The 13,911-nt window shown below is 44.8% G+C and overlaps 1 protein-coding gene across 1 annotated transcript in view; it reads left to right on the top strand.

The window, feature by feature from the left end:
• LOC120318916 (protein FAM178B-like) overlaps nucleotides 1–10,958 on the top strand; it is a gene marked incomplete at its 3' end in the record, with an annotated part of 74,634 nt that extends 63,676 nt beyond the window's left edge. Inside the window, exons 13-14 of the mRNA XM_039367075.1 lie at nucleotides 3,444–3,537; nucleotides 10,782–10,958. Of these exons, the coding sequence (XP_039223009.1) occupies nucleotides 3,444–3,537; nucleotides 10,782–10,958 (271 nt within the window). The remainder of the gene's footprint in view (nucleotides 1–3,443; nucleotides 3,538–10,781) is intronic.
• Nucleotides 10,959–13,911: the final 2,953 nt, after the last annotated feature.

The following is a 13,911-nucleotide window of genomic DNA, read 5'->3' as shown; positions in this document are numbered from 1 at the left end:
TGCTTGCCTGCCTACCTGTCTGCCTCTGTCTGTCTGTCTCTCTCTCTCTCTCTCTCTCTCATCTATCTATCTATCTATCTATCTATCTATCTATCTATCTATCTATCTATCTATCTATCTAGTTTGTATCTCTATATCTAGTCTGTCTGTCTATCTGTCTGTCTGCTTGCCTGCCTACCTGTCTTCCCCCCCTCTCTTTACCTATCTATCTATCTATCTATCTATCTATCTATCTATCTATCTATCTATCTATCTATCTATCTATCTATCTAGTTTGTGTCTCTATCTGTCTGTCTGCTTGCCTGTTTACCTGCCTGCCTCTCTGTCTCTATCTGTCTGTCTAATTGGCTGTGAATTATGGGATTATAATAGTCCGAGTCCTTTGGAGAGGAGGTAAAAAAAAATCAAGCAGATGGGAAGGTCTTGCATTGCAGACAAAAAAGGAGGACTTTGATCCTGTGTGGTGGCCACCATCTTGGCTTTTTTTGACCCGTAGAAGCCTGTACAGCAGTGTTTCTCAACCTTGACAATTTTAAGGCATGTGGACTTCAACTCCCAGAATTCCACAGCCAGCAATGCTGGCTGTGGAATTCTGGGAGTTGAAATCCACATGCCTTAAAATTGTCAAGGTTGAGAAACACTGCTGTACAGCCAAAATTATTTTCACGCAGAAGAGGGTTTAGGAACTGAGGACATCTCGTCTTAAGCCTTGTGTGTGAAAACAGTTAGGCTTTGATGAGCGAAAGATAGGGCTCGGGTATATGGGGTTTTCCCAAGATGATATAAAAATAATCCTTCTTTTAATTAAAATTCTACCATGGAACATAGCAAGGGTTAAAAATGTGGCGTTGTGGAAGGAACTTTCATTGTGAATTAAATTACGCTGTCTTCAATGTAGGTCAGATTTGTGAGCTGAAAGCTGGGGGGGGGGGAAGGCCTTTTGAAATCACATTTAGCTCTGAAAAGGGGAAAGAAATGAGGAAAAGAGAAGAAAAGAAAAAAAAAGGGGAGGGGGAATTCCTCATCCTGTCTTCCGTTTCAGCCCAAAGCAATCTGAGCCAGCCAAGAAGTTGAGCCTTGAAATTGGTAGGTTCCTACATAGGAGTAGGGGAAGGGGGGAGCCTGGAGCCCCCTCCCCGGGTTAGATTAGCGGAGCAGAATTTGGAGCCAAGCATGAAATTGACCTGATAAAAGTGCCCCCCCCCTCTCCATCGGACAGGAGGGACCTATTTCTCAAAATAGCAGCTGGCAATGTGCCAGACTCAAGTGGTTCCGGCAAAAGAAAATAAAATAAAAAGAGTGGGTGCGTGGGTGGGAGGGAGGGAAGGGGAGCAGCTCTCAAAAGCACAATTATCCCTGTCTCTTCTCCACTGAATTTACTCAACCCCAAGGGAAGAAGGAGCTATTATGCCACTGCTGAAATGAATTCTGTCCTTGAGTGGCGAAGACTGCAGGTCTGCTGGGGTCAAGTGTAAACCTCTTGGGAAACTGTGGTGCCTCCACCCCAGCCAAGATGTTTAGATCAACCTTGGCAGCTTTAAGACCTGTGGACTTCAACTCCCAGAATTCTCCAGCAAAGCATAGCCGTTTTCCACTTCATCTCCAGAATTCCACAGCCAAGTTGGCTGGGGAATTCTGGTAGTTGAAGTCCACAAGTCATAAAGGGGCCATAATTCTCTGCCTCTGGTTTAAATGGAGCCTGAGGAGTTAGTTTCAACGCCCAGGACACGTCAAAGTGGGGTCAAGATCACCAAATCATAGCATCCATCCCAAATGCATTTGCTGGTCAGAGATTTAATCCTTGGCCTCTGAAAGGCACCATTGTTTCCCCAGTTTGAGTGTGTGACATCTTCTTAGAGAGATGTGTCTTCTAAGAGGGTCTACAACACCACCTTCTACATTTACCTACTGAACTGTTCCACAATTTGGCTTATCTGCTTTTGTTTTAGTCCAGTGTTTCTCAGACTTGGCAAGTCTAAGATGTTGAGTTGAGGTGCCATGTTTGAGAAACATTGGTTTAGTCCCAACTGCAGCCAGTTCAGCACCAGTGTTATACCAAACAGTGGTATCTTGGTACTCATTGTTAATTGGATCTGGGAGGTGCAATGAGTACCACAAAAGGCTAAGATATTGATATTAATTGTGTAACACATCAGGAATAATGCAGTGAGCCATAAGGGAACCAACACTGACAAGTACTAGTTTGTGCATTGAGTACCAAAGAAATGATGAGTACCGAGACAATTTTTTTTGTGTTGAGTACCAAATTTGGTGAGTTTCAAAGCAGTTGAGTTCCAAGGTACCACTGTATTTTCCTGCATTGTCCTCCTTGGCTCCTGAACCAACCTTTTTCTTGCTCAACTGCAGCACTTCCCAAGTGCAAAATGGAAGAAAAATATTTGCAACCCCACAGCCCTGTGGGGCTTGGGAGTGCCCCATCTTCCCATTCATAGAGCCTCCTCCAGCTGCTTGATCTAGACATGCTCAGACAGTCTTAACAGCCACCTTGATCGTAATCCTTTTAATTCAATTCGTTGTCTTGAATTCCCTGCTTAGTTAGGTAAGCAGCGTTGGACTCTGGTCTCGCCCTGTCTGGCCTCTGGGCTCAAATCATTTCTTTCTCCTGACCCCACACATACACCCGGAGGGTCTACTCTGCCACCTAGAACCACCCTCACAGCTTTTGAGGAAACCACCTGACTGTGAAATCATGGCATCATGCCATCTTCACAGCTTCCAGTGGGGCTTAATATGCGGGAAGGACTTCTTCATCTAAGGCAGTGGTTCTCAACCTGTGGGTCGGGACCCCATTTGGGGTCGAATGACCATTTGACGGAGGTCGCTTTTGAAAGCCAATAGAATAGAGTCTAATTCTATTGGCTTTCAAAAGCCAATAGGAATTGTCCAGGCTGTCTCTGCCCTGCTGAGCCTGCCAAAAGTCCCATTCTGCAAACGGTGCTGCACCAGTTGAGCAGTCCTCAACTTACGACCAGTTGAGTAGTCCTCGACTTACGACCGGTTGGGGGGTCGCGGCATTAAAAAGGTTGAGAACCACTGATCTAAGACCTTGCCTTTGGATCTTATTGTACCCAGGCACAATCTAATTGTAATTTCCATAGCCCCACATAGAGTTTGTCAGAATTCTTGGGGTCCAGGCTGATTCCAACATTGGCTTCCTCTAACATGTGAGCTTAGGTGGCTTCCTTCAGAATAAAGATAGTTGAACCCAAAACAGAAATAAGTGATGAAGTTCATTAGGAGCTTAGAGGAGAACATAGGAAGTTCCCATCAAATCTGATAGAGCTTGGTCAGGAGAATATCTTGGTTGATGACGTTCCAGTGGGGAGCCATGGCTCTTTAGATTGGCTGACTGCTCCAGTTGCGAAGATGGTCAGGGCCACCTTTGGTCTCTCTCCACTGACTTTCTCTTTCTCCATTTGCAGATTCCCAGAATACTCTTCTCGTCCCGCAGACATTAAGAATGAAAATATCTGTTTCCAGCTTAGCTTCATAACAATGCTGGAAGATACATTCAAGGTAGGCATTCAGTAACCTCCTGCTACAACCAGATGCAGACCTAAATCTAGCCATTTGCTGAATGTGGTAGGGTTTGTTGCTTTGAAGGCACCTTATCTATTGGAACTGAAAAGAACCCTGCTTCTGCAAGTTGCAGCAAAAGCTGAATTGACTGGCTAGTTCTTGCATCTATCCAAAAGCGATGCCCCTTTCTAGAAGTAATTTATCTAGAGCCAAAAGTGTTCTAAAATGTGAAATTAACCTTCTAAAAGGTGTAATCTTTGGGTTGCTTTTTCTCATTGTAAAGATTTAGAAGAAGCCCTGCCAGTTGGAGGGCTTCCTTGGATCCATCAGAAGGGCCACCACCCATCTGTGATTGACGAGGATCCCCTCCTTCTTTGTCGCCTCTTTGGGGTGACTTTTGACTCTTTTTAGGGTCCCCAGTGGGGCGAAATCAAACATGGAACATGGAGCCCTGTCTTCCTGAGCCCGTTACACTGCGACGTCAAACTGGAGGCCCCCTAGTTCTACTTCTTTAGATGGACCAGTTTAAATTTAGCTACCAACTCTTTGTTGAGACAGAGTTGGTGTAGCAGAAACATAAATAATCTAAGGAATTTTAATACATGATGTCATAAAGTGTTAAGAATATATAATGGCATCCAGTTATTTGGAATCTGAATTCTCATCTCTGTTTCTGGAATGGATAGCCTCAACATTTAGCAGAAGTCCAAACTTATTATTAACCAGGCTATACTTTAGCTTTAGGAGCGCACAAGAAAAATATATACAGGAAGTTTCTCTGAAGGCAACTGTGATCCACACCTGCAATTTTTACCTGGAGAAAAAAAGGGAAGGGATGAGAAGCATCCAAAATTTGGGAGGCAATTTCTTCAGCTATGAGCTAAGATTCAGAATGCTAATATTTCCTAATCCAGTACAGTTGCATACGTATAGAAAATGTACAGAGATTTTCTTCTGTGGAAGACAAAACGGGGGCTCTAAGGATGTTCTCCTGGTGAAATTCACAGCTTTCAAGTTCCTTCAAGTGATAGATCAAACTTTCCACCACCTCCCATAGACGTCACACCTCTTTTGATGCCCTTGCATCAACTCAACAATTCATTCTGATATAATATGGCCTCAGGTAACTTGGAACCAGGATGACTGATGGACTACCTCCACATTTATTAACCTGGTCAGTTATTAGGATCATCAGAAGAAGTAAAAAGATGAAGGGAAAGTATTAAGGGATGGATTGTTTTTATTGTAGTTTCTCTTTCCCCGCCCACCCTCTTTCATTGTGCATGGTTTTGTATTATTTCTATTTCCTGCTATTATGATTCCGTAGTGCACTTTGGAAACTGTTTTGAGATGCTTTTGTATAAGAAGGAGGTTATTTACATTTTGTGATTCATCTTCCAAAGTATTACTGGGTCAAGGTTTCCTGATTGTTGTAATGGTCCAAACACGTTGACGGAGCTCCGAATCTGGGGCCGCTGATGTACAGGTAATCCTCAACTTACAACAATTCATTTAGCGACCGTTCAAGGTTAACAACGGCACTGAAAAAAGCGACTTGTGACCATTATTCACACTTACGACCATTGAAGCATCCCCCCCATGGTGACGTGATCAAAATTCGAATGCTTGGCAAATGACTCGTATTTACGACGGTCGCAGTGTTCCAGGATCACGTGATCCCCTTTTGCAGTCTTCTGACCAGCAAAGTTAGTGAGGAAGTCAGATTCATTTAATAACCTTGTTACTAACTTAAGAAAAGCTGTGATTCGTTTAGCAAGAGATGTCATAAAACGGGGCAAAATTCAATTAACAAATGACTCACTTAGCAGCAGAAATTTTGGGCTCCGTGGTGGTGATAAGCTGAGGACGACCTGAACTGATTATCTGCTTTTGCGTATCTATGGCCACCTGCTTCGGTCGCTTCCTTGTTAATCCTCCGTTTGTTGCAGAGTAAAATCCTCGTCGTGGCAGTTAATTGTGGTGCCACTGAACCAAGGGATTAGGGTTTTCACTTGGGCAAAGCATAATTCAAATTGGCATAGTATTAAAGCATCAAAAGCTATTTGTTACACAGAAGCCTTCCTGGCACGGAGAACATGGGCCCAAAGATCCGTTGCGCTTCTTATAACGTTGCAACAATGCATAATTTTCCAGGGTTTTCATCCTCCTCAGAGACCCGCAATGGAGGAGATATATATATATATATATATATATATATATATATATATATATATATATATATATATATATGAGAGAGAGAGAGAGAGAGAGAGAGAGTAGAGAGAGAGAGAGAGAGAGAGAGAGAGAGAGAGAGAGAGAGAGAGAGAGAGAGAGAGAGAGAGGAGTTCTTGAATTGAAAGCCACACTATGAAACATAGGCAATATGCAGCTGGGACAATTTTTCTTGTCACTATGAATGCGTGACAGGGCACAATCGCATTCCGCAGACAGTTGCAATTGATGTGTTTTCAGGGGAGCCAAAGATCACTACTACTTTTTCTTATTTCTTTCTTTCTTTTTTCTTTTTTTTTACTGAAGACAAAGCTGTGGCAGTTTGATAGGTGGAGAAATTGTAACATTTTGCCAAAAAGAAAAAAAAAAAAGACTGCTTTTAGGAAAGCAAGGCCATCCTGCTGAGAAAGTCTCTTTCTGCAATCTGCTTAAAAGCCAGAGACGTTGCAGGGCCAACAATGCAAGGAAAATAAAACTGCTGTGTGTCGGTTTCTCCAACTGAACAACTGATTGCAGTGGCAAAACAGGACGGGGGAGGTACGTCCACTTTAATACTCGCCTGGCCACGGAGGAGTTGCGTGACTGTCCTTCCACACCGCTCCAATTTTCACCCCTGGAACACTGGAAACGGGCACAAATTATCCTAGCTTGATCACATGATGAGACGACCCAGCTCTAAGATAAGATAACCTTTATTGTCATTTTTTTACATGACACACACCTAAAGATCTATATACAACATATGGTAGAGACCCACACCCCTACATATACATAACAAATAAATATTAAATACTGTCCAACTTGAATATATAACGGAAGGAGGAAGCTTGAGAGTTCACAAGGTTAATGCTCCAATGATCTTTTCAGCCGTCCTCACCACTCTCTCCACCGCCTTCCTGTCTGAAGCAGGGATGCTTCCAAACCAGACTGTGATGCTGTATGATAGGATGCTCTCAATCGTCCCCCTGTAGAAAGTGGTCAGGACAGAGGAAGGAAGATGTGCTTTTCTCATGCGACGCAGAAAATGCAGGCGCTGCTGTGCCTGCTTCACCAGTGTCTCACTGTTGAGCAATCAAGCCAGCTTGCTCATTAGCTGCACTCCCAGGAATTTGATGCTGGTAACCATCTCTGTGCAAAAGTTGCTGATGCTTGGAAAGGCGGAAGGGAAGAAAAGAAGAAGGTGGAGGAAACCCCTTTCAGTCATGTTGGGACAACCATTGGAAGGAGCAGTTTGGAGACAGGTGGTCATGAAGAAAATACAGGTAGCCCTCAACACACGACCACGGTGGAGCCCAGAATGTCTGTTGCTCAGTGAGAAACTTGTTAAGTGAGTTTTGCCCCATTTTATGACCTCTCTCAACACGGTTGTTAAGCAAATCGCTGCTTAATTGTCAAATTAGTCACGAGGTTGTGAAATGAATCTGGCTTCCCCGCCAACTTAGCTTGTCAGAAGGTCACCAAAGGGGATCATGTGACACCAGGACACAGTGACGGTCATAAATATGAATCGGTTGCCAAGCCAGAAGGTCGGAAAAGATAACCTTGGGACACAGCAACTGTCATAAATACCAGCCAGTGGTCAAGCATCCAAATTTTGATCATGTGACCATGGGGATGCTGCAACGGTCTTAAGTGTGAAAAACGGTCAGAAGTCACTTTTCTCAGTGACGAATGGTCATTGAATGACCTGTTGTAAGTCGAGGACTCCCTGTATACCTTTGTGGTCACTGGAAGTCAAAAACAAACAGCTTGGTGGCACACAATCAGTCATACACACGCACACAATAAAACCTTTCTGTAGGAGATGACCAGATTGAACCCGAGGGAGGAGTCAAAAGCGTCATCAGTTTTGAGTCTCTTTGCACCCACCAGAGATGCAAGCCCAGCCCACCTTGAATTCCATTGGCTCTTATCTGCTGCCAATTGGCTTTGACCATTAGCATTTCAGATTCTCATAGAGCAGGGGTAGGCAACCTTGGCTCTTTTATGACTCGTGGACTTCAACTCCCAGAATTCCTGAGCCAGCTACGCTTAGAGGAAAGGGAGAGGTTTCCAAGCTGAGCCATGCTGGCTCAGGAATTCTGGGAGTTGAAGTCCACGAGTCATGAAGGGGTCAAAGTTTCCCCCATGCTGGCTCAGGAATTCTGGGAGTTGAAGTCCACGAGTCATAAAAGAGCCAAGTTTGCCTACCCCTGTCATAGAGTATTAGCATGCAGTAAACCTGTACTCATTTGAACCTCCTTGACTATTTCACACCTATCCATGACCGTCACTGCTCCTGTTCTTGCAGAGCTGCAAACTGCCCCCCCCCCTTCTCAGGAGCATTCTTCCCAATTGGCTAACGCAGACCTCAGCAGACAGCTACTCTCTACCTCCGCGCTTGTTCTTGTAGTAATTAAAACAGCACCGGTACACCTTCCCCAACACACATTAAAACCATCTTCAGAAAGATGCTGTGTCAGCAGGGCACCTTACATCCCACAAGTGGAAAGAAAAGACAGGCGGGGGGGGGGAGCGAGAATTTCTGTCTGTAGGAAATCATAAGACAATTGCTTGTGTGTAAAGCCCCCGCTGGGCTTTGATTCAGCTCTCCTGTCAATCTCGTGGCTCTTGCAAGAGAAACGGTCTGAGGTTTCGGATTGCACTTGTGAGGAAGCAGCAGTGAGTGTGTGTGCGTGCGTGGAGGCAAGAGGAACGGACAGCTCTCCTAACACCCCCAAATGTTTAAAGAAAAGAAGTACTGTCTTTATCCATTGTAGGATCTGATCCCAGAGTCAGTAGTTGAACCTACCCATCCCCTATATTTATTGTTCACTGTTCTCCAAAAATCAGAGCAGACCAAAGCTGTAAAGCGGGGAAGTTCCTATGCTGGTCAAACTAGAACAGAGGAAAAGCTGGTATTTGTAACTCAGAATTGAATTCTGGTGTGTGTGTGTGTGTGTGTCTATCAAAATGGTTCAAGAACGCAGTTATGGATGGTTGAAGAATCCAAGTTCGGGGGGGGGGGGTCCTTGGTGCTCTCCGAGCTTGGTGATTTCATTACCAAGCTAGGTAACATCATCAGTGCTAGTAAGGGATGGAGTTTGTTTGCCATGAAATGTCTGCAAGACGTTTCAGCATTTCCAAGAAAGCTCCATACCCATTTGCACTACTCAGGTGACCTTGAGGACACAGGTGAACCTCCAAGTGGCCTCAATGACTCTGTAAAAGAATGCCAATGACCAGCTGTCTGCAAGGAATATAAATCCTTCCATTCCCCAACATCTAGTCAGAGCTGAAGAAGCTTCTTAGATGAGAAGTGAAATGTCTTCAAAGAAAAACAAGGAAGTCTTGAAAAAGCTCCTTTGGGACAACCATGATCCGTTTGACTGAGAATCTCCATACACGTCTGCAAGAACCTCGCCAAGCTCAGAGAGCACCCAGAATTTGAATTCTTCAACCATCCATGGCTGCTTTCCTGAACCACTTTGATTAACCTTTTCAAAGTGTTTTGGAAGTTGTTTTTCTACGACCTGGATAATCCATTACAAGGTAATGCTTTGGATATTAGTTGGTGCTTTCATCTCCCTGGCCAGTTCTTTTTTTATGAAGCCACTTCTACCTGCTTTCACTTTATCAGCCTCTGTCTCAGAGTGTAAACCAAACATGTCAGTTTTATTTCACTCATTTGACATGTTCAGTCAGCATTTACTGTCAGGAGACACCTCCAGATCATAGGCTGCAACTTAAACTTTACTACGACAATTTGCAGCCCTTGTTTGTTCGCGGTACAAGAACCAGCTCGTGCTGTCAAAGTCAAAGTTGACACTGTGGGCAAAATCGTTCCTGCAAATGAAGAGACCACACCGTTTCGGATTTTTATGAATGTTTGCATTTTTTTGTCAGCCTGCATTTTGTTGTTGTTGTTTATGCAATACTAATACAAACTTGGAATACTGGTGTGCATGTCTAGGTGTACATCCTTGAACACGATTCCTTCTGAGGTCTGCGTTTTTCTAAACAAGCCTATCTGTGAGGGGTCCTTATTTATTTTTTTATTTTTTTGGGTAAAGATTTTATTGGTTTTTTTTTTCATCAACATATGTTAATTTTTCCAATCAACAAGTTGTCTGGAGTTTGCTGTGCTAATACATGTTCAATTCCTAATCCTTCATTCTTTCCTCTAGCCAAGAATAAAATAAGTTCCAAATTTGATAGTAGTCTGTATCTTCTTTATCTTTCAACCTCATAGTTAATCTGTCCATCTCTGCACATTCCAATATTTTCCTGATTATTTCTTCTTCTGATGGCAGTCCTTCATTCTTTCAGTACTGTGCAAAAATTATTCCTGTGAGGGGTCCTTAGTGCTCGTTGAGCTTGGTTGTTTTCTTGCAGACGTGTCACTGGTGATGTTACCTAGTTGGGTAATGAAAGGACTGCAAGAAAACAGCCAAGCTCAACGAGCACCAAGGACCCCTCGTGTCAGCCCTGAGCTACAGATATTCTCCTATTTTGGAAGCTGATCTATTTACTTTACCAACCTTTCATATATTTTGGACGGTTCTGAAAACTGCACTGCAAAGCTCCGAGTAGAATATCCCAAAGACTGGCCACATGTTGGCTTCGTAGACAAGGCCAGGGAGCCCAGGAACATCAAGCCAAAGAGATGGTGATCAGCAAAGAGAACCCAGGGGCAGAAAGCATTCCTGAGGTTTAAGCACGGGTTAACCGGTATATTGTTATCGGACTGCTCTGTCATCGGATGCAAGGCTTCCTCAGGCTCTGACTTCAGCCGTTACGTGGCTGATTGTCCCAGCCCCTTCTGGCTCACGGGGGTCAGTGGCTGTACATACCCAGCTGGCACGGAAGTTAGCAGAAAAGGGCAGGACACTCCAAGTGGGTCATGTTTGGAATGACCTTGCCTCCTGCTTTATCCGCGCTCCACCTTTCCTGCTGCTATTTAGTCAGCCTTTAGGGAAACACTGTCACGTCCCCCTGATAACTGTTTTGATTTCTCCTTTCCTCTCCAGTTCCTGACATTGTGTGTGACAAGCCAGCCGCGCTGCTACCCGGACCACCAGCGCTTGGCCATCCTTGCACTATTGTGTCGGGTCAGCCTGGACCGGAATCTGCGGAAACAGCCCCTGATAGATTTGCAACAACTGCTGTTGGTTCTGCTTGAAGGCATCCAGAAATGGAAGGAAACGGTAAGGGCTACAGAACCCAGCTGCCATTTTTGTTTTCTCCTGAGCCCGCCCATTGCAGCATCTTCGGGGGGGGGGCAAGGGGGTCCAGGTGGCACGGTTAGCATGAACACGCAAGCCTACACGTGTCCCAAAGGAACATCATACTCCCATGCCGCTTTGGTCATTCTCGTGAAATGTGAAAGAGCCTGCCACTGGCCTTCTTATGAACCACAGGCCAGCACCAAAATTTAGCTGATGCCTCTTTCTTTACCTCCCACTTCTGTTCCTGGGAAAATTAATCTACTACCTTTAAGTCAGTTGGCAACTAAGCATACAAGACCAGAAGAAGCAATATTACATCCCCATGGATCTCAACAGACTTGAATACTGGGCTCTAGCTAACAAAATGAAATCCAGTGTAGAGAAATATAAGATTTTACACTTAGGCAAAAAAAAAAGAAAAACCAAATGTAGAGGCACAGATTAGGTGAAATCTGGCTCAATAGCAATAACGGTGAGAGGGATCTTGGAGTATTCGTGGACAATCACTTAAATATGAGCCCGCAGTGTGCAGTACGATACAATCCTAGGTTGCATTAACAGAAGGATAGAATCAATATCACGGGAAGTATTAGTACCACTTTATACAGCCTTAGGAACACCATACTTGAAATATTGCATCCAGGTTTGGTCACCATACTATAAAAAAGATGTAGAGACTCTGGAAAGAGTGCAGAGAAGAGCAACAAAGATGATTAGGGGACTGGAGGCTAAAACCTATAAAGAGTGGTTGCAAGAATTGGGTTTGGCTAGTCTAGAAAAAAGAAGAACTAGGAGTGACATGATAGCAGTGTTTTAGTATTTTAGGAGCTGCCACAAAGAAGAGTGAGTCATCTTATTTTCCAAAGCACCTGAAGGCAAGACAAGAAACAATGGATGGAAACTAATCATGGAGAGAAACAACCTAGGGATAAGGAGACATTTCCTGACAGTGAGAACAATTAACCAGCGTGGAATAGCTTGCCTCCAGAACTTGTGGGTGCTCCATCACTGAAGGTGTTCAAAAAGAGACTGGGGAACCATTTATCTGAAATGGTATAGGGTTGCAGAGTGTTGGACTAGAACAGGGGTCTTCAGACTTGGCCCTTTGATGGCTTGTGGACTTCAACTCCCAGAATTCCTCAACCAGCATGCCTGGCTGAGGAATTCTGGGAGTTGAAATCCACAAGTCATCAAAGGGCCAAGTTTGAAGACCCCTGGACTAGAAGAACTTCCAAGGAGTCTTCCAACTCTGTTGTTGGGTTATTCTGGCCCCAGCAGGATGAGATGCTGAGATCTGCCACAATACACACCGGATTATTCTAAAGAGAAGTTGCTTACACAAAGGGTTTGAGACAAGATGGAGTCTCCATCCACCCTCCCTCCCTCCCTCCCTCCCTCCCTCCCTTCTAGCTTCTCAGTAGGATGAAGATGAAAATCCCCTCTAGACTATCTGAGCAGAGAAAGTGCTTTCCATTTGGTGCTAAGTGTCAAACAACAAATAGATTGCTGTTTCTCCTCCCGAGATCTCTGTTCTTTTGACAGAAAGAAAAATGATGGAGGGAAGCTCTGTGTATTTAATTTATTCCATCACAAGGCAGTTAGAGGAACAGGAGCCCAACGAGAATTTTAAAAATTGCCAGGGCATCAGTTGGAAATTCCTACAGCAATCCCTTTGAAAAGATGTTCACACCGACATGGCAGAGGATCTGTTGTGGGTACCTAGATACTGTAGGTCAAGGGTCTTCAAACTTGGCAACTGAGGGCCATTGACTTAACAGCTGTGTCAAGAAAGGTGATAAAACGGGGCAAAAGCTCCGTTAACAACAGAAATTTGGGGCTCAGTTATAAGTTGAGGACTACCTGCACAGACCTTTTGCAGAGACTGAAAAATTACCCCATGAATCCATCTGTGTTAGGCAGGTGACCTTTTAAAATCTGAGCATAGAGCAGTGATGGCGAACCTTTTAGAGACCGCGTGCCCAAACTGCAACCCAAAACCCACTTGTTTATCGCCAGGTGCCAGATGGGCATGGCCCATGGGTGGACGTGGCTGTGGTCATGGCAGATTGGGTGGGTCTGGCCAAGGTGGGCATGATCACCTCAATGTTGCTCATGAGGAGGGATGCCTGTGGGGGCCGGGCAGGGGTGGGGGAGATCCAGGGGGTCTCTGGCAGGAGGCTCGTCCTGCAGGGTGAGGCGAGGCAGGGTGGGGGTGCCATTGTCACAGGGCAAGGTCAGTCAGGAGCGGGGTGGCTGCTGCCTGACACCATCGGCCCCCGCACACCATCGGCCCCCGCAGCAAGCTCATGGGTACTGGGATGCACCCAGATGTGTGACCTCGGCAAATTAACAGGCGACTGGTTGAAGAGGGACGGTTGTCATCTCCGGGGCATGGCGCATGTGTCCACAGAGAGGGCTCTGAGTGCCGCCTCTGGCACGTGTGCCATAGGTTCGCCACCACTGGCATAGAGAATCGAGAAATTAACACCCCTGGATGCTCTTTTTTTTTCTACGGCATTTTTGTCCTTCTTCCCAGCCACGGCATCATCTTTCCGGCTTCCATTCTGAAGATAGGGAAATTATGCAGAATTAGTTTTGTACACCGCTCTCTTACTTTGAACGATAAACTTCCCTAATGACCGATACCGTGCTGTGGTTATAAACTAATAACAGCCGTACTATCAGTATCTGCAGCATGTAAGTTGGAGAATAATATTAAGTAGGAAGGGCCCTGTTTGCCAGCAACTTAAATTCTTTTTGCGCTCCTGTGGTTGCTGTCTTGCAATCTTTGGAATGGATGTGCTGCTGAAATTTATTCTTAGGGAAATTTCGGTCCATTGGCTTTATGTTGAAGATTTGATACCACATATTGGTGTCCTGCTTTTCTCTGCAGCTCAGCCAATAGTGTCTTCCATTTAGCTTCTTAATTAAA

The sequence above is a fragment of the Crotalus tigris genome, unplaced genomic scaffold (assembly GCF_016545835.1).
Source record: "Crotalus tigris isolate CLP2741 ecotype Arizona unplaced genomic scaffold, ASM1654583v1 scf7180000020534.110733, whole genome shotgun sequence".
NCBI classification, from domain to species: Eukaryota; Metazoa; Chordata; class Lepidosauria; order Squamata; family Viperidae; genus Crotalus; species Crotalus tigris.
This window is presented reverse-complemented; position numbering and strand designations above follow the sequence as displayed.